The sequence below is a fragment of the Anas acuta genome, chromosome 6, assembly GCF_963932015.1.
Source record: "Anas acuta chromosome 6, bAnaAcu1.1, whole genome shotgun sequence".
Taxonomy (NCBI): Eukaryota; Metazoa; Chordata; class Aves; order Anseriformes; family Anatidae; genus Anas; species Anas acuta.
Window position 1 is genome coordinate 10810996 of NC_088984.1, and position 18752 is coordinate 10829747.

The following is an 18752-nucleotide window of genomic DNA, read 5'->3' on the forward strand; positions in this document are numbered from 1 at the left end:
AAATGTTTACTGCAGCTTTTAGCATTCCAAAAGGATCCAACGAAAAAAGGCCTTATTAAAACATACAATGCCTGATACATTTGGCCATTGCTTTTATGCTCTAGTTTGAAAAGTTAAATTGCCAAGTAACTTAGTCGAGTCATTATTTTAGAATGCTGAAACTTCAGTTAAATTGGAAATTCAGATATTTCTATGTTCAAGTATTTGTATGTACAAATACTTACAAATATTCAAGTATTTGTAATTCTTAATAAATAATTTAATATTCCCATACTGTACAGGACTGAAGAGACCCATAGGAATTTAGGCAAAATTTTCTTATAGAATTATCTATAAGCAAGTTTACTAATACACACTTTAACATCCCTCACAAATGATGGCACTTTTCAATTCACTTACAAGTCAAGATACTCCTCAAGCTGGGGGGGTGCCATCCTGACTTAATGCTTTGCTTTGAACTTGACTATTTTTAATTTTCTATTTTAAATATGCAACAGGAGCATACACATCCTTATTACATCTGAAAAGAAAGAGAAGCAATCAGTTTTTCATCATCTATTACTGGAATTCTTAAAAACAATGCCTGTCATATGGGAAATTTAATCTTTCTTAAGACATGAGGCGTTTAGATCACTGACTTTTCAGTTTCAAAGCACAGGCATAGAAACAACATCCCCACATACCAGAACCAACAAATCCACCCCCAGTGATCTCCAGACATTTAATGATCTTTTATTTATGTTATTAAGAAAAACATTTAAAATCTACAGTATAAAAAATTTACCAAATACAATAAGAACAATGAATAGAACAAAATTCCCCCCCTTTAAAACCAAAGCATCTACGTAGCTTGATGCTAAAAAGAGCTGTTGAGTGACCCTCCTCTGCATCTGGACGATGGCAGTGAAAACAGAATTAAAAATGAAACTAATACATGTCACTTTTAAAAATTTTCAGGTATGCTCAGTGTCTACAATCAATCATATATTATTAATTGCATATTGATGCGTTACACAGTAAAGCATTCATATGAATCAGATAGCTATGTAACAACCATTGCAAGAATGCAGAAAAGAATGCGTTTTCCAACACGTAACTAGTCTGAGTCTGTTCTACAACCCAGATCTCTGCCTTTAGTCTTCCAGCAGATAGTTTGGGTTGACAACCAGGTATGGGTCTTCATCAAAAGTCTCCTCTTCTCTGGAACCCCTCAGGCCTGACTGAGACAGCTCTATCAGAATGTGGTCCTGCAACAGACAAGAAAATTGTATTCAGACAAGAATGAAAAGGACTGTTTTGTTTGTCCTTTTTTAAAAAGGATCTCCTTTTTTCTGCTGGTAGCACCTCTAATTAACAAATTATTCAACCCTTTTAGCTGTCAACTCCCTCTTTAATAGGTTCCTAATTACCACTGAAGGTAATTGTTGAAATCTCCTATATGTAGTATGCTTTCTGGGAATACGTCATTCTAGTGTTTTTATACTTTTAAAATTGAGAGGTATTCCATCTCTTTCCTACTTTGACATTTTTTTTCTTACAAAAATCCCCAAATGTGAAACAAGTAACTTCAGAGCATGTACTGGATCCTGGGAAGTAACGATTTCTACTTCAGAAAAATATTTTAAGACACTCTAAAACCTAAAGCGAGTAAAATGTTTTGTTAATATTTGTGTGCTAATAAAACTGAAACTACAAAAATACAGAAAAATAGCACTTATGCTTCTATAAATAAACAGTAGAAAATATAATAGCAGTTTGAACTTGTACTAATACACACCTCTAATTTATTTCAGTGTTTTCTCTGAGATGAATTTTAACAGTTATTAAACAAAGATGGCATTATGCTGCATCAGTCAATGACATAGAAACACAAAACACATTTCTCAAATTAGAGAAATCTATTAAAAATGAGTTATTGTAACATATATTAAAACCCTTTTTCACTATCCACACATTTTTATACATACATAACGTGTAAGTCGGTGAATGACTCTCTCTATGATCTTCTTTTTATTTATTAGCTCTTCTTCAGATTCTATTTCAGATTCAATTTCCTTTAGATACCAATTAATAAGTTCACTCTTCTTTAATGATGAATCGTCCTCTTCTGCAAACGGAAAGCATTAAAAAAATGATTACAATACCATTCCACATAATTTGCATAAACATAGCAGCAGTAAGATAATTTTCAAACCATAAAAGAAAAGGGTATCTATATTAACATTTGTAATGTTGAAAAGATAAGCACACAATAGCTCTCTTGTGCTTCTTAAAACACCATGCTTTGCACAGGAGACTGCTTTATCATGGTTTAATTGGAGTATAAATGTTTAACACAGAAACGTTTAACAAATACCACTGAAAAATGCAAACCTTCTGAGTTTCAGGTGAATTTGTTTTAATGAAGAGCCAGTTCACACACGTTGACACAACTCAGTCTGCCATATTTTTAACAAACAAATCCTTACCTTCCTCTGCTTTCCTGAGGTGCAGCACAAGAAGATTAGAAATTCGTCGGTATTCAGAGAAGCCCAGCCTAAGAGAAGCTTTTGGTGCACCATCCTTGTTCGTGTCCTCAGAATGGCCATTGATCCCATTCACAAGGCCATTAACCCCAGCCGGAGGTTCTGCTGCACCTGTTTGGACACATGGCTCAGCTTTAACTCTACAACATAGTGTAACTGGCTAATAATCTGACCCACTAAAAAGTGTGGCACTGACCAACCTAGGCAAGTGGAGCCTACAAAGAAGCTGAAGAAACAAGAGTTAGTAGCAGGAATAAAGATTCCTAGACAGTGTTAGAAGAGAAATAGGTGGGAAACTGAAGAGAAGTGTATACTCAAAAAGAGTAAGCTATAAAGACTGGAGGTACTTTCCCCTTTGAAAAGCTCTCTACAAATAATTTACCATTGACTCCATCTTGGTCTTCTTGATCCTCCATTTGCTGTTCATCTTCTTGGTCTAAATTGATGTCAGGAGTCTCAACTCTAATGATGGATTTATTTAAAAGCCTGAAAGCCTCCTTCACATGCTTTGGGTGAACCTGGGGAAGATTTTAAAAAACGTGAATTACATAGGCACGGTGGCTCTTCTGGTATTAAAGGTTTCTTTCTCCAATAGTTCCAGTTCACCCCTGATTCTGACAGTCTCTCTACCCATCTCAGCTAATTAATCATAAGCAGTAAAGACCCCACAAGTCAAATTACATTCTACTACAGGTATTCTGCAACATAAGGTTACAGAAGGAATAAACAACCTGATGAACCTTTTAGACTTTAGTTATCACGTGGTGTCAGTAAAGATTTTTTACTTATACCAAGAATATTTTGAAGAAGGATCAGTGGAACAAGAAACACGAAAGAAATGGGTCTAGAACAATATAATTAAAAAAGGTTATAATTAATGAGACTCTCCTCTGGAACTGAAGTGAAAAAACTGGACAAACCTTCCTTACTTCAGCATTTAGCTAAAAGCCATCAGTTTCCTTGTAAGTTGTGTTTAATTAAAAAATAACCCACCTCCTCACTTATGGGATTTAAATATGCACAATACCATAGTCACATAGAAAAGCCAGAGCTGCCACAACATTTCTATAAACTTTCATGAAAAACCTGATACCTCATCACAGCAGTGCATACGGGCCATAGCTTCAGAGAGCCGAATCATGCTTTCCAGCTGCCGCACTGTGATTCTCCAAGATGACTTTGTCACTCCAGAACCATCGCGCTGCCGTAGCCGTTTATACTGCTCCACTATAAAGTCCTCAGACTCCTTGGATATCTTTGTGATATAAGATAGTAAGACAGTTTGCCATGTTAAAAGCATTCAAGTTTATGCTTCTTGAATCATATTAGCAGTTTCCAGACTTTTCTGTGAAATATTTAATTCTATTACACTTACCATACATAAATACAATGGACAATCGTAACAGAATTACATTGTAATAATGATTATAGTAAGTTACATAGTAAGTACATTGACTCATCAATTATCTTACAGCAAATTTTTTATTAATTTGTTTTTCTGTTCTAGACTTGCTTCTAGGCATAATTAAGGCCTGTCTCTATGATTGTTCTGCATGCAAACACACACACACAAGTATACGCTCAAGAATACTAACACCAAGTACAGCTTTGTGTGCGTGCTTTTTATTAGCTTTTGTCTACAGATCCAACTGGAAAACGAACTTCCCACCACATAGAAATGAAAAAGAAGTTTGCAGAACTCTGTAAAGGGAGCGTGTCCTCTCCTCCCATTTGAGAAGAATGACATTAGAATAATTTCCAACAGAGCTAGAAAACAGCACATCCAAAAAGCTACTTGGGTAGACCACAAAAATCTGTACTTAGAGCAGTTTCACACGTTCTGTGTTTTACCGTAACAAGAGCAAAGAAATATTGAGGAACACCACCCTTTTAAAATAAAGACAAACAATCTGCTTGATTAAGCAAGAGGTCAATAAAATACGAATATCTCTGCATTCATGTATCAAATAACCCATGCTCTTGAGGTAAGAGATTAAGGTCACTGATTATAACAATCTCATCTGGGCTGTCTGGACTTCTGGAGTGGAAAAAAAAAAAAGAACGAGTGCATGGCTCCAAAATACATTATGTTTCTAGATAACAACTGAGTTTAGTGCTCCTCTCGTGAGGAGCATTTGTCTGAAGAAAGCAAGCTACAGAGTGACTAATCCTTTGGACTTTCTCACACAGATTAATTTATACAAGGCAGTATTACCTTGGGTTTAAACTGTCTTGCAAACAGCAGATACCTTCTGATATCGTCTAATGAATACACACGATCAACAGATTCTTCTACTCTGGCATGCAGATCCACTATACGTCTGGCAATGGCATAATCTGTAACCTGGAATAATATTGCTCTGTTAGATCACTTTTGCAACACCAGCCAAACGTCAGAACAACAGCTGTATTCTTCTTCCCATCCCCTTCCCTCATTTGCACTTGTCACGGCTGAGCTACTCTTTCCAGAAGCAAGACATTGCCAGAAGACCCAGGAGAATGCCCTGGAAGGTTTCAATACAAGGACGCAGCAGAGAAGGCATGAAAGGCAATTTTAGGATTTACAACTTCTGGAATTCTCCTGGGCTACAAATTAGCCATAGAACAGGCAGAAAGCAGCACTTTGCAGCGTGGGAACCGCTGGCTTTCTTTACAACCTACTCTCTCTTTCAATAGTCCCTTCTCAATTAGATAATGATGCTGAGCAAAACATCTGAAAGAACTGTACTGAGACACCATGAATCTCTGCATCTTTTATACTCTCGAGGCAAATGCCACATAGACAGGTGGTAGCAGTCTTAGCCTTAGTGACTAGCAATTTGTAAAACTGACTAATGTTGTTACGTTTGCAGGTCAAATCACCACAAGTATCCTTGTATTCATTAGTGTGTTCAAATTTGTACTGCCAGCTTTTTAACTTCGCAGACAGAGAATAAAAGCAGAAGCAAGAGGCTCTCATGAGATCAGTTTCACCTAAAATTGCAGAGGGCCACAGAGATGGTCAGAGGGCAGGAGCACATTATGTGTGAGGAGCGACAGAGCTGCATGAGTTCAGCCTGTAAAGAAAGCAAGTGCCTCATTGGCAAGATGTAATGGGGCTAGATTGTTCCTGAAAGTACAAATTAACAAGAGGCAACTGACACAAATTGAACCAGGAGAAATTCTGATTAGATATAACTTCTTTTTTTTTTTTTTAATATAAAAAGCAGAGTTGTCAAACATTGCCATAGCAGCCTAAAGAAACTGAAGAATCTCCATCTGTGAAGATGCTCAAAATTTGCCAGGTCAAGGTCTTGGCAACCTGCTCTTAATGACCTGCTCTGAGCAAGAGGTTAGACTAGAGACGTCCAGAGGTCTTTTCTGATGTAAATTATTCTACAATTGCTCAAAATTACCTCATTACATTCATCCACAAGAATGAAGAAGAGATCAAACCGAGACATGATGGGAGCAGATAAGTTTATATTCTGTTTCAATGACTTGGATCTATCATAGCGCCCACCAACTGGGTTTGCTGCAGCTAAAATGGAGGTCCTGGCATTCAAGGTAGCCTGACAAAAAAAAAAAAAAAAAAAAGGAAAAGAAAAAGAAGTCATGACTTGCTAAACCAACTTATTGCAACTCCAAAACATCTGCATGAAGTCTTTTATACAGAATTCCAATGATTATATTACAACAACAGCTCCTCAAGAGTCCAAACTCTTCTAACCAGTCCTTTAATCCAGCTCCAGTATTCTATTCTGCCCAGATACTTAATTTAATGATTAAATTTTTGACATTGCAATTTAATGATTAAATTTTTGACATTGTCATACAGCTACCACCAATACTGAAATAAGCCTTTAAAACTGTTACTAATCACACAGTGCATATATACAAATCGTTCCGCAAGTGAAAATATCTACACCATTTGAGGGTTATGTCAGGGTTTGAATTTTCCCATACTCATTCCCATTTTCTGTTCCTTCCCACTACTGTCTCTTTTTCCCCTTCAGTACAGTTTCCAATTATTTATGAGCAAGTGGCATGAAAACTTTGCAGATAAGTGATCTCTCTCTGCCACAGCAAGGCAGCTGCAGAGCTGACATCAAAGTCTGAGAGATGATGTTGGATCAGTGTGTGCCACAAACACTCACACAGTCATGGAGACTACACAGCCAAAGGAATAGCACAAGGTACCTTTACTCCGGCTTTAGTAATGGATATTGTCTGCTGCTCCATTGCTTCATGGATGGCTACTTGATCCCGCAAGTCCATTTTGTCAAATTCATCAATGCAACATACACCCTGCAGCAGAAGAACAAAAAATAACAAGTTACTCAAATTCAATCACATTTGGAGCAAAAGCATTTTTAAGACAGTTTGGGGCCTTTTGTCATTAATCAAAACCATTCTAGGGGTGCAGAAACTTCTCTAGTTCCTGTACTCACATTATCTGCCAACATCAGTGCTCCAGCTTCAATTACAAACTCATGTGACTCTTCATCTTTTACAACAGCTGCTGTTAGACCAGCAGCACTGGAGGCTTTTCCGCTGGTGTATACAGCGCGAGGACTGAATTCATCCACGTGCCTATTGAAAGTGAGAAACTGTGTTACACAAACTTAAAAAGACAGACTGAGACCTGCAGAAACAAGACAACTTTAATGCATGACTGCTTTCAAGCCCTAGGGCCAGGACTTATTCCTTCCTTCAGGAAGCAGTTAACATTTAGTTAGGTCCTCCTATCTGTAATGATATTTGAGCGAGCCTTGGGAACTAAACCTTATCTAACTGCAGTCTGTAACAGGTCTGTTATTCACTCTTGGTTATACCAGCAGAAAAAATAATCCAGACCTCTCCCCCAGTTTTCTGCTGACTTCACAAGCTTAGGCAGCTCCTCACAGGTCAGGTAGAAGTCAGCACAAAGGAACAGCACAAGGCTGCACAGCAGGAAGCAGCTATGCTGACCACAGGCAGTCAAAGGCAACTTTTGTGGTGCCTCCACATTTCTGAGATGCAGTAGACCTCAGCCTCACAGAGAGTGATCCAGAGGTAAAAGAGCATCATGAGAAAAAAAAAAACATATTAAATAGAACTTGAGGTTAAAAAAAAAAAAAAAGCATTATAGCTTGAATGTGTACCATTAGATATACTTATTTCATAATTATTGTTCAGGCTTAATAGCTGTCTGGTTGATCGGTGTTGGGACCTACCAGTTTAGACTAAGCTAAAGCAGAGGGGAAAAAAAAAATCACTATTTTATCCATCTCTAATATTTTAAGATATTCAATGTTACATTTTTAACATTCAATGACTTTCAAAAACATAAAAACTTGTACTTTCATAATTATCTGAAAAACAACAACCACCTCTTAAATTAATTCTTTTTTATTACCTTATGGACCAGTTGAATTTACTTCACCCCAAATAATTCAACCACATCCAAATTATTCCTGGAAAATTTTCTCTACCACTTTACTTCCCTTACCTCTGTTTAACGTAGGAAAGGCAGAGTAATACATTCATAGCTCTAGTCACACTGGACAATATTTAAATACTGAATTTTAAAGAGAAACTTACTTTAGAAATTGACTCTTGGCTGTACTTGGATCACCAACAACACAAACATTGATGTCCCCACGCAAAGAAGTGCCTTCAGAAGTGGTCTTAGGGACTCCTCCAAAAAGCATCAGCAGGACCCCCCGTTTCACTTCATCATTACCTACCCAAGAAAGGACACTCAACATGCAACACCACGTTTTTTCTATTTTAAGAAAATTTTAGCCCACTGGAAGAATTTTAGAGCACTTAGGCACATCAACTCAGAATTACTTATTTACTAAACATCCCCTAGAAGCCTATTTATGTTCTTGATACAGTTTCAGGGAAGAATAACTTGAAAGCCAACTGAGTTCCCTTACACTAGGGTGGCTCCAAATATGGACAAAACTCAGCTGATCAAACTTTTCAGACATAACCAACGTAAGTTCTCAAACCAGTTCCAAGCCAGAAGCAACACCAGACATATGCACACACATCCACGCACAACAGCATATGGATTTGGAACTCTTAAATCTTTCAAAGGATGCCCATATAAAATAAAGCTCATATCCAACTGTCAGCTGTAGGGTTAAGTGGTAGATCACCACAGAGCAAAACCATTTTGACTTCCATTGCAACCCTTACTAATTTAACAAATGAAGTCTTTGGGAATTAGGTCTTCCTTTTCTAGCAAAACCAATTCTGGAAGGAAGAGTTTGAGATAGTTGGTACTGGGCTTTCATGAATTCCCAAAATGGTACTACAAAGATATTAATAAGAACTAATATTTTCACAGGGGAAATCTCCTTTCTCTGAAGCAACAACTGGACTCTTACCATGGATAGTGGGGAAGAGGCTGGTACACAGATTGTGATAAAGGTTCTTATCTTGGCTCATTTCAAACACCTTCTCCCACTCTTTCACGGTCATTTGGTTTTTGATGCTTTCTGCAGTCTGTTCTTCATCTCGGAGCTCTTTTCCACCAAACTAAACAAGGGAATTTAAAAAAATAAATAACCATGACAAATGTGATTACTACTGAATGCGAGTACTGCAGACAGGGGCTTATACAAACTCTTATGCACTCTAAGCTGAGTAGAACACATTCAGAAAGACTAGCCTTAGGCTAAGGAAGCTCATCACCTCGTATCTTTAAAAAACAAACAAACAAACAGAAAAACACACAAACAATTCTGTAGCAGGAAAATTGAGTCTAAGCTCAGTTAACAAGAAAAAAAACAACAGGGATGCTTGTCTAGAGAGTAAAAAGAGAGCAAAAATAGTACAGCTTCCTTTGGCTAAAATTTGCCTTTTTAAGTATTCTTCAACCAGAATTTCCATGGCCTTTTATTACTCTGAAATGAGGCAGGAAATTATAGCCTAAAATATCGCACCATACTAAAACCCAGTCACATTCAGTGTTACTTATTATGTGGTAATAACATCCCCAAATTTAATATGATAAAATAGAGGGAACATGAAGGTTAGCTTTTTTCCCCTGGAACAATATGAATCAACAGGATTTTCTGGAGGAAAAGCAAATACTGGAGAAATGTATGAAATTTGAATGAAATAAATGAATCATTTAGCTTTTTAGAATAAATAGATGAAATTGGCAAACTCCAATTTCATATCCATGAAAATTGCTATGAACAATAAAGACAAGATAAGAACTTGATACGTAAACTCAATCAGAATATGAGGGCAGTCAAATGCAAAGAAAGGTGGTACACGCACCTACTTAAAGCTTTACCTATCCTCACCCCCCTAATTTGAGGTGAAAACACAGTGGAAATCTTCAGTACTCTTGGATCTGTTTTTCTCTGTAGACTCACCCGTGGATTTGTTGGTGCAACGTAACAGGCTAGAAAGACTAGTTTATAGGACAGTTCTCTGACTCCAAGGGCACGGAGTCCTCGGATGCCTTCGGTTTCGTAGCCCTCTGTCCCGCTCAGCCGGGAGCTGGTTTCCGCACGCACTCCTGCCACGAGAAGGAAGAGTCAGCAGCCGCCAGAACAAGCTGCGGGGATGTCACACGGAGGTCAGGAGCAGCAGCAACAAACCTGGTGTTGAGAGCTGAGCCACATCAGGCACGACAATCAGTGATCCTGTGAAGTCACATTTGTCACCTGCCTGGGCAGACTCCACTGCTTCTGCACGCAAGATCACCTCCACGCTGCGAGGAATGCTGCCTCGCGGCAGCTCAGCCTGTGTCTCCTGAATGCGGACCTGAGGAGGTATAGAACATCAAGTGCTCAGATGTCACCGAATTTCAAACTGTTTTTAAAGCTAAAATAGCTTAAAAATAAATACAGAAAGTGGCATTTGCTGACTGCCATCCATATCAATCATGAAATTATTTCTTTTAATGAAACAAAATCACACTTTACTAACCAGTATCTAAGGAGTGTTAGGGAAACTTAGAGTATACACATAGCCATAGTGATAATTCTGAAGTTAAGGACAAGTATTTGGGCAAGTTAGAGTCCAGTTAACGTGACTGACAAAGCATTATTGTGGAATAGCATGTGCTGAGGATTTGGCAGAGTAAATCTGTCTAGAACAAAACACTGCCGATACTAAATAGCCCTGCCGATATCCCTTTTCATACTTGCATGAAATAATTACACACAATGTACCTGTGACAGGAGACTGACAATGGCTCAAATACATGAGTTTTCAGTGACTTGTTTACACACCAAGTCATGCAATAAAAGTGCTTTGATTCTATTCATAATTTCCCATGCTTACACAAAAGTCTTCCACAGACAGAAAGAAATTATTTGCAGAAACTCCACTGCCTTGAGATCTCTTTTTGAGGTTGACAGAACCAAAATCAACCACCTCTGATACGCAGAAGTACAAACAACACCTTGCAGCTACCACTAGAACACAGGAATGTCATCTTTTGTTGTCACTCTGCCCCAGCCTCCCCGCTGTACCTTTTGGAAGTCAACAAATCTTGATTTGTTTGTGTCCAGCAGGAATCTCCTTCTGTTGGCACAGACTGGGTTTCTGCAGATGTTTGGCTGTGTGTATTTAAATTGCTGTTCCACATCTTTTATCACTGTCTGACAGTCCAGGCACAGGAAGGTTCCACTTACAAGCTCAGGATGAACTGGGTGGGTACGTACCACCTGTCCACTGATACGCATCAGAGAGCCAATTTTCGCCGATGTCAGTTCTCGAATTCTGTTTAAAATGGAAATTCATCGGGCTTGAATTCTTAGTAGGGTTGCCATTTCTAGGCCAAAGGTACTACCCAATCAGTAGCTACATAGTTTCATTTAATCTGTGACTAGAGAACAGTTGTAATAGCCAAAGAAAACAAGGTTTCTATTTTCCCATTTCCTGATTTTACTTAAAATTTTAGATTAATACTAAAGGCCAAACCAATGCAAAGGTTACTTCATTGGTACTTCAAAAGCAACACACTATCTACACCAGCTTTGCAAATAGAGAGGTTACATTAGTTTGCAGAACACTATGAACGTCAGTATTTAAGAGCCTTTCCAGTCTAGCTTTTGTATGATTCACAAATGAAAAACTGTTTCAAAGATCAGCCCTAAGATCAGGCAGCTTCTTCACAATTGTACTGGTAAACTGTACGTTTTATTCTGATAATCAAAAACATTTTCAGTATCCTTTGACACTTTTTTCCAGTACTAAAAACACACAAGGAATTAATAATCATCTTACTTGTGCCTGGTAGGCAGATCTTGGAAGGCAACATAGAAGTCCTTGTTTGAGGGAATATTTCCATGGTCTCTGGCAAAAGTCTTCACTGCTCGGCAAAGGTAAGGATAAACCCTGAAATACAGAAAATAATGAAGTAGTAATTATGAATCCATTAAGCAATAAACTTTGATCCAGTAAAACTAATTTATTATATATAAGGGTTTACAGAATATAGAAAGCAAATAACCTCAGGTAAGACTCTACAGGCCTGAGATGGCAGCACAGGTCAGCCCTCATGTAACCTCTACATTTTACCTGTAAAATTCCTCCTGAACAGTGGTAGAGAGCTGCTGATTGAACTGCTCCAAATCCACAAAGCTGACAATCAGCGTGTTCCGCTCTGGCCGAATCAGTTCTTCAGCATCACGCAGGTATTTGACTTCCCCATCACTGTTCTGGAACCTGAAAGTGAGCACGATTCAGGAAAATGTTTGACAGTTATACATCAGGTAGCAGCAAAAAACCTCTGCTGTCACAGGACGAGAAAAGGATGATGTGTGCTGAGGAGTGTGCAAGGAAACAATGGTGTCCCCCATCCCCTTGCAAACAACTTTTCCAGTGATGCTTTTCCTTCTGTCCCCATTCCACAGACGCCTTGCAAACACACGGATCTGCTTCTTGCCCTACTGCTCTCCTACGCAGCCTCCTAGCTGTGGTCTAACCATGACCTGCAGCAGTAAGACAGGCTTTGTTCCCTTAGGATCAGGTGAACAGCTTTCTTGGGACATGGTGCTTAGGGACACGGTTTAGAAGGGTGACAGTGGTGGCAGGGAGACAGTTGACTAGATGATCTTGGAGTTCTTTTCCAACCTTATTCACCCAATCACAGAATGGCTGAGGTTGGAAGGGACCTCTGAAACTCATCTAGTCCAACTCCCCTACCTAGGATAGCTTAGAGCACATTGTGCAGGATGGCATCTAGGGAGAGTTTGAATATATTTAAGATATCCAAAAATATCTGGAGATGTTTCTCCAGAGAAAGACTCCACAACCTCACTGGGCAGCCTGTCCCAGTGCTGCCACCCTCACCGTAAAGAAACGCCCCCTCATATTGAGCCAGAACTTCCTGTGCTGCTGTTTGTGCCCGCTGCCTCTCGTCCTGTCACCGAGCACAACTGAAGAGGCTGGTCCCTCCCCCTTGACAGCCTCCCCTCTGATATATATATATATATATATATATATATATATATATATAAAATATAAATTATATATATATAGATGAGGTCTCCCCTCAGCCTATTGTCTTCCAGCCTAACCAGGCCCAACACTCAATGATCTGGGCTCTGTGCTCGTTGTTCGCTGCAGGAGGCCCCCTCCACAGCCCAAACCCCCCACAGCTCCCCCGAGGAGCCCCCGGAGCCCCAAAATCCCCACACGACGGCTGCCCAGGGAGCTCCCCACAGGCCGAGCCCTCCCCACAGCCCCTCAGCGCCCCCTCCCTCAGCCCTGCCCCCCCGCCGCCGCCCCGGCCCGGCGCCACTCACTCCTCCAGGAAGGCCAGGAACAGCTTCTGGCACTTCTCGGCCACCTCATCCCGCAGCTGCTGAGGCGCCGCCGCTGCCGCCCCGCCGCCCGCCGCCGCCGCTGCCGCCAGGTCCATGGCGACCGCCGTCCCCTCAGCCCCCTCAGCCCCGGCCCCGCCCCGCCGCCTTTCCCGCCTCGGCCCCGCCAGCCAATCAGCGGCCGCCGCCGCGCCGGGCCCCGGCCCCTCACGGGGATTTTCGCGCCAAACGCCTCAGGGAGGAGGGGCCTCGGCGCCACGCTGCCAGCCGCCATCTCGGCCCGCCCGCCGCCATCTTGGGCCGCCCGCAGCCATGGCGGCTGTCGGGAGGGAGGGAGGGAGGGAGGGAGGGAGGGAGGGATGGCGGCGCGCACCCGGCGTTGTCCCAAGCCGGCTGCAGCGGCTGAGGGGCACCTGGTGGCAGGGACAGCTGCCAGCAGGGAGAGCTTTAATATCTGGGAAGAAGTGGTCGCAGGTGCGATGCTACCTGCAGAAACATCCATCTGCCAGAGTCTTGTCTGAAGGCAGCCAGGGGCTGGCTTCTTGCACTTCTAAAACTTCAAAACCCTTAAAAAATAAAACCCAAAATCATGAGCTTCCTGCAGCGGTGTTCCCTTATGTTGCAGTGCCCTTACCATGCAGCACACGGAGCCTTGTCTTTGCAATATGGCAAAGGAAGGTATTCTTAGATTTCCTTTCAAATGGTTTGCATGCAGTCCATAAATACCATACTTTGTGAGACCTTACAAGCAAAAATGGGCACAAAAGCAAGTTGGTTGTCAGGCTTGTATCAGTAGAAATCATAATTCACCTATAATAATTATTTCTCGAGTTTTCATAATTTTTCTTTACCAAAACGAGTCTGCTGCCACTCTACACAGACAGTGATACTAACAAGGAACAGTAAATAATTAAAAGCTAGCAAGTTAACTGTATACTCTAGATACAGCTATCAAGAAAACATGCCTTTTTCTTCTCAGCTCATTTCCTGAGTTTGTGTATCTATAGTTTTAGCCTCTTTTTTATCATGTTGTCATCATCTGTTGCTTTTGTCATTTTTGCCTCATTTTTTTTCTTAGTCTTTAGTTTTCTTCCATCTCTCTCCCAGAGCCTCTCATTTTCTGGACTCCTAAACAAACAAACAAAAACAAAAGCAACAACAACAAAAATCACTCTATTTTTCCAGAGTTTTTGTTTTCAGTCTCTTTTTCAAGTCTCTCCTTAAAAAAGAAAGAAAGAGTCTCCTCTCTTTTTTTCACTCCCTTTTCTCCAGGTGCCCTTTTCAGAGTCTGTTTGGGAAACAAAGAGAGAGATTGGAAAAAACTGTCATTCCCTGTCCCATGAGTTCATGGGGCAGTTTTTTTCAGTCTCTTTGAGGAAAAAAAAAAATGGGGAAAAAAAGGTTTCCCCATGCTCTTTCTTTCCAACAGAATCTTTTTTTTTTTTTTAAACCACAGAGCTGTTTTTCCCAGTCTCCATTTTTTTTTTTAAAAAAAAGAGACTCTAGGATTTGTTTTCAAGAGCTGCATTTCTTTTTTTTTTTTTTTTTTCCCCCTAGAGCTGCACCTTTCCCTGCCCCACTGTGTTTTTCCAGAGCCTCTCCCTATTAAGTCTCTTTTCAGTCTTTATTTTCTAGTCATCCCCTTCCACAGTTTATTTTTCCAGTCTCCCCTCCCCTGGTCTCTCTTTTTCTAGGGGACTCTCTGGAAAAAGCGGGGTAATCTTTTTTTCCCAATCTCCCTTTAAAAATGACAACACCACAAAATAAAAAAATAATAATAATAAAAAAAAAGTTGTTTACCCCACAGTCTTTCTTTTTGCCCTGTGCTCTTATTTATTTATTCCCTGAGGCTGTTTGGGGAGGAGGAGAAAAAAATAGCCCAGTGCATGTGTTAGAGGACTCCATGTTTCAGTTTTTGCTTACGTACCTGAGGCATGACCGCTGGTTAAGTGTGAACAGCCAAAATACCGAAGTGCTGAAGTGTTGGTGGTTAACACCGACAGGTCCCCAGGTTGCCCTACAGCGAGTGCACAAGCAGTGTATGTAGAGGAGTGTCCTGCTGCAGGTGAGTCACTCTGGCTGGAACACAGTGGCTCTTTGCTGTGGTTTACCAGCAGAAAACAACCTATTTGTGCTCTTTTAACGATTTGTGCTCTTTCTAACCCTTTTAAACAGTGGGGTGGGGGAAACCACACACAACCCACAACTGAGACCAGAGTCTGAAAGACTCCTCAAGTTTTATTTGGAAACTGAAACACGCAGGGCTTAGCATCTTCCCTCAAAAAGGTCCTGTGAGAGCAGCCTATCAGTTCCATTTAATCTTCCTTCTATTATCAGGAAAGTCTTAAGGGACAAAGGATGGTGAAGTTACTGGCACAATCAGTGTGTGAATGAAGCACTTTGCCTTTTACATCAAGTAATATCTGATTAAACTTACGCAGCTCCTGCATGAATGTGAGTCAAAAGAACAAATCATTTCAAGCTTCACAAGTCTGCAAGAATATCAGTGGTTTTTTGTTGTTTTATTTTTAAAGCAACTTGAAAGCATCTATAAATCATCACAGTGATGCAAGATTTTGAGTCAGCTAATAAGATTAAAGTAAGGGAACTCTTTGAACTCCTTACAGATGATGAGCATCATCTCAGAAAAGGCCCTTGGTGTCTAGTGGAACAAATATGTTTAGAGCTTCTCTGTTACAGACAGTTATGGATTTGGGGAATACCACTAAAATAGAAGTCATCAATAAAAGGAAAAGGCTGAAGCGAAAAGGTGAAATCAGAGGTAGATTAAAACAGATACTTGTTCATCATTTTTGCTTGCTCTTAATCTCTAGGTCATTAACAGTACTTCCCTCATATCTATAGACAGACTCTTAGAAGTATAAACACAAAGCAGGCAACAGATTCTGTATTGCCCACATATTTATTATTTTATCTTTTCACTGTAAGCTGTGCTTCAGTGAGTTCAGTGATTTTCCTTCACAATGAAGTTCCTTCACTAATAGGAAACTGTAAAAGAACAAGCTTAGCAACTTTTGTAATCATGGGTGGAACCAAATCAATGCCTATTTTGTACGTACATAAATAAAAAAATGGAGATCAGCACTTAGAGGGAAAAAACAGTGGCTAAAGTAGGCACGTCCGAGCAGACTACTGCTCCGGTTGCTGTCAAGCGATTTCCCAGAAACAGCAGATGGGCCAAGGACACCTCTCCTCTTTTGGATACTTATACAATGGATGTCTGTCCATGCGAGTTCCAACTCCACACCTAGCACTACAGAAGGACTGTGCCAGTTTGTAATAGGTTTACACCTCTAACAGGCCTTGAAACATAGCCTGGGCAAGAGGCTGGATTTCTGGAGTGACAATGGGATCACAGCTGTTGTCTGTGTTGGAAACTGAGGTGAGCTGGACGGGAAACAAGTGGCAAAAGCATCCTATTGTGGCCAGTTTAGAGGCCCCACATATCCTTGGCACTATCCCAAGAGGGTAGTTCAAGGACCCAAAGGGGTATGAGTGTGCCTTTGGTATAGCTGCTATAGATGCAAACAAGAATAATCAGCTGCCTACCTCATCCAGCCTTGAGAAGGATCCTTCTGCTGCGGGGTTGCTGTGTGTCAAGAACCAAAGCGGGTACCAATTGCCCCCACGATGGTGCACCAGCATCACACCAGCAACGCACAGCCACTGGCAATCAGTCCTGCACTTGACTTCCAGAAAACTAGCCTGAGTCCTCACTCCTGGTGGGCAGATTCAGACACAGATGGGTTTTCACAGGAAAATATTGTAGTTAAACTGCAGTAGTAAACTAAGGCTTTCTGGTGTTAGCTGATAACCAAAGACTCCCTGGCTATCCCTTACTATTATCATTTTTATTCCTAAGTATTTAAAAAGTTGTACCATAATTATTATTATCTTCATCTGTACATCATCAATGAAAAAAGTTACAGCCAGAAATAGTGCAAATAAACGACTACACAGGTTTTCCAGAACTATCAAACCACAATTGCTACATATCAAAACACGACGTAGTTCTGAATTACGATTTGGAGAGTTTTAACCAAATTCTAACACTGTGCAGCACTGATGTATCCTGTTTAAATGACATCCAGGACAAATGCATTTTTGCATTTTGATTTATGATCATAATTATTCTCAGTTAGCTATGAAAAATTGCATTAAAAAATTCTGCATACAAAGGAATCAGGGCCTCCAGCCAAATTCGAGTTCTTTTGCAGCTACTGTGAATAAATCAAACTAAAACATGAGCTTGAATAACTCTTAACAGAACTGGCATAAGCACAGTTGTTACAGGAGCATTTGTACAAAACTTGCTGCTGCATCTAGAGCAATGAACTTAATCTTCAGAACATTTTTTTTTGTTGGCATGAAATGTAAGCCAGTAATTTTGCTTAGTATTAGGAGGAAGTGCTTCCAATCTGGAATACATTACCAACTCTGGATTAAATAAAGTAATTAAATTAATTCCAGTTGGCTTAGCTGAATAAACAACTGTTTTGAAACTTGGATTCATCAGTAGTAAGTCTGTGAAGATAAGCTGTACTTATAAGCCACTTAGCTTTGTAAAGTACAACTGGGTACACTGTAACATTTTAAATGAAAGTAAATGATTTGGGGAAGATTCCATAGTAAATTAATTGCACAACACTTACAAGCAAAGCTGTAAAATGTGTTATTCTTTGAATTGTGTGACTTCTAAACAAAGTTTAACTTTTACCTTTCCAGTACTTTACCAAACTGACCTTTAGTATTCCTAAAATGATTGTTTTATAATGGAGAACTTGTCACAAAACATGAAAATTAAGTCTTGTTCAATGGCAGCTGCAAAAGATGATTTGCCCTTTTGTGAAATTCTACACAACTTATACACAGCCTCAGTGACCTTTCTGTAGCATAACCGATATATGACTTCTCTGACATTTAAAAATCAAGGTAGCAACAGTAACACAGACTGTCTGAACTACACCTCCTATGGAAAACTCTTTAGCATAGAAAATGTTAAGGAAAAATTAAGTCAGGAGTCACAGATATGTATGAAAATCAGACTAACTGTATTGTAGTGCCCAGGCATGGAATGGAATCCTTTGTTCTTTGGCGTCGATGCTTAAACACTTTAAATTTGAAAAACAACCTTTGGATAAAGTACATAAAATGAAGTTCCAAGTGGTTCCTCACAAAATGCAGGGCGTATCTTTGGGGTTGGGAGGAGGAAGAGAAGTAGGTTTACACGCCACTGAAAAATGAGGAGATTCAAGGAGGTGATTCGTTTGAGAAAAGGGATGTTGAGAATTTTAGAAGTACTCTGACTCAGAGAAACACCCAATTTCTCTAGATGTACAACTTTCAAACAGTTTGCGGCATTTATAGATGGAAAAAAATAAGATAGGTTTGCTTACATTATTTCCTTTTGTTTCATTGGCAATAGATATATGAAATCCTCATT

At 40.0% G+C, this 18752-nt stretch overlaps 1 protein-coding gene across 1 annotated transcript; it reads right to left on the minus strand.

Moving 5' to 3' along the window:
- Positions 1-716: 716 nt before the first annotated feature.
- Positions 717-13436, minus strand: MCM6 (minichromosome maintenance complex component 6). The gene is made up of 17 exons (XM_068687358.1): positions 13271-13436; positions 12042-12188; positions 11748-11858; positions 10991-11240; positions 10112-10277; positions 9884-10029; positions 8885-9035; positions 8088-8229; positions 6956-7097; positions 6705-6812; positions 5921-6076; positions 4741-4869; positions 3619-3780; positions 2908-3043; positions 2469-2636; positions 1968-2107; positions 717-1247 (listed from the first exon to the last, which is right to left on the minus strand). Exons 1-17 carry the CDS (start codon positions 13384-13386, stop codon positions 1134-1136), a joined length of 2484 nt encoding a protein of 827 aa, XP_068543459.1. The 5' UTR covers positions 13387-13436; the 3' UTR covers positions 717-1133.
- Between the last annotated feature and the right edge of the window lie 5316 nt (positions 13437-18752).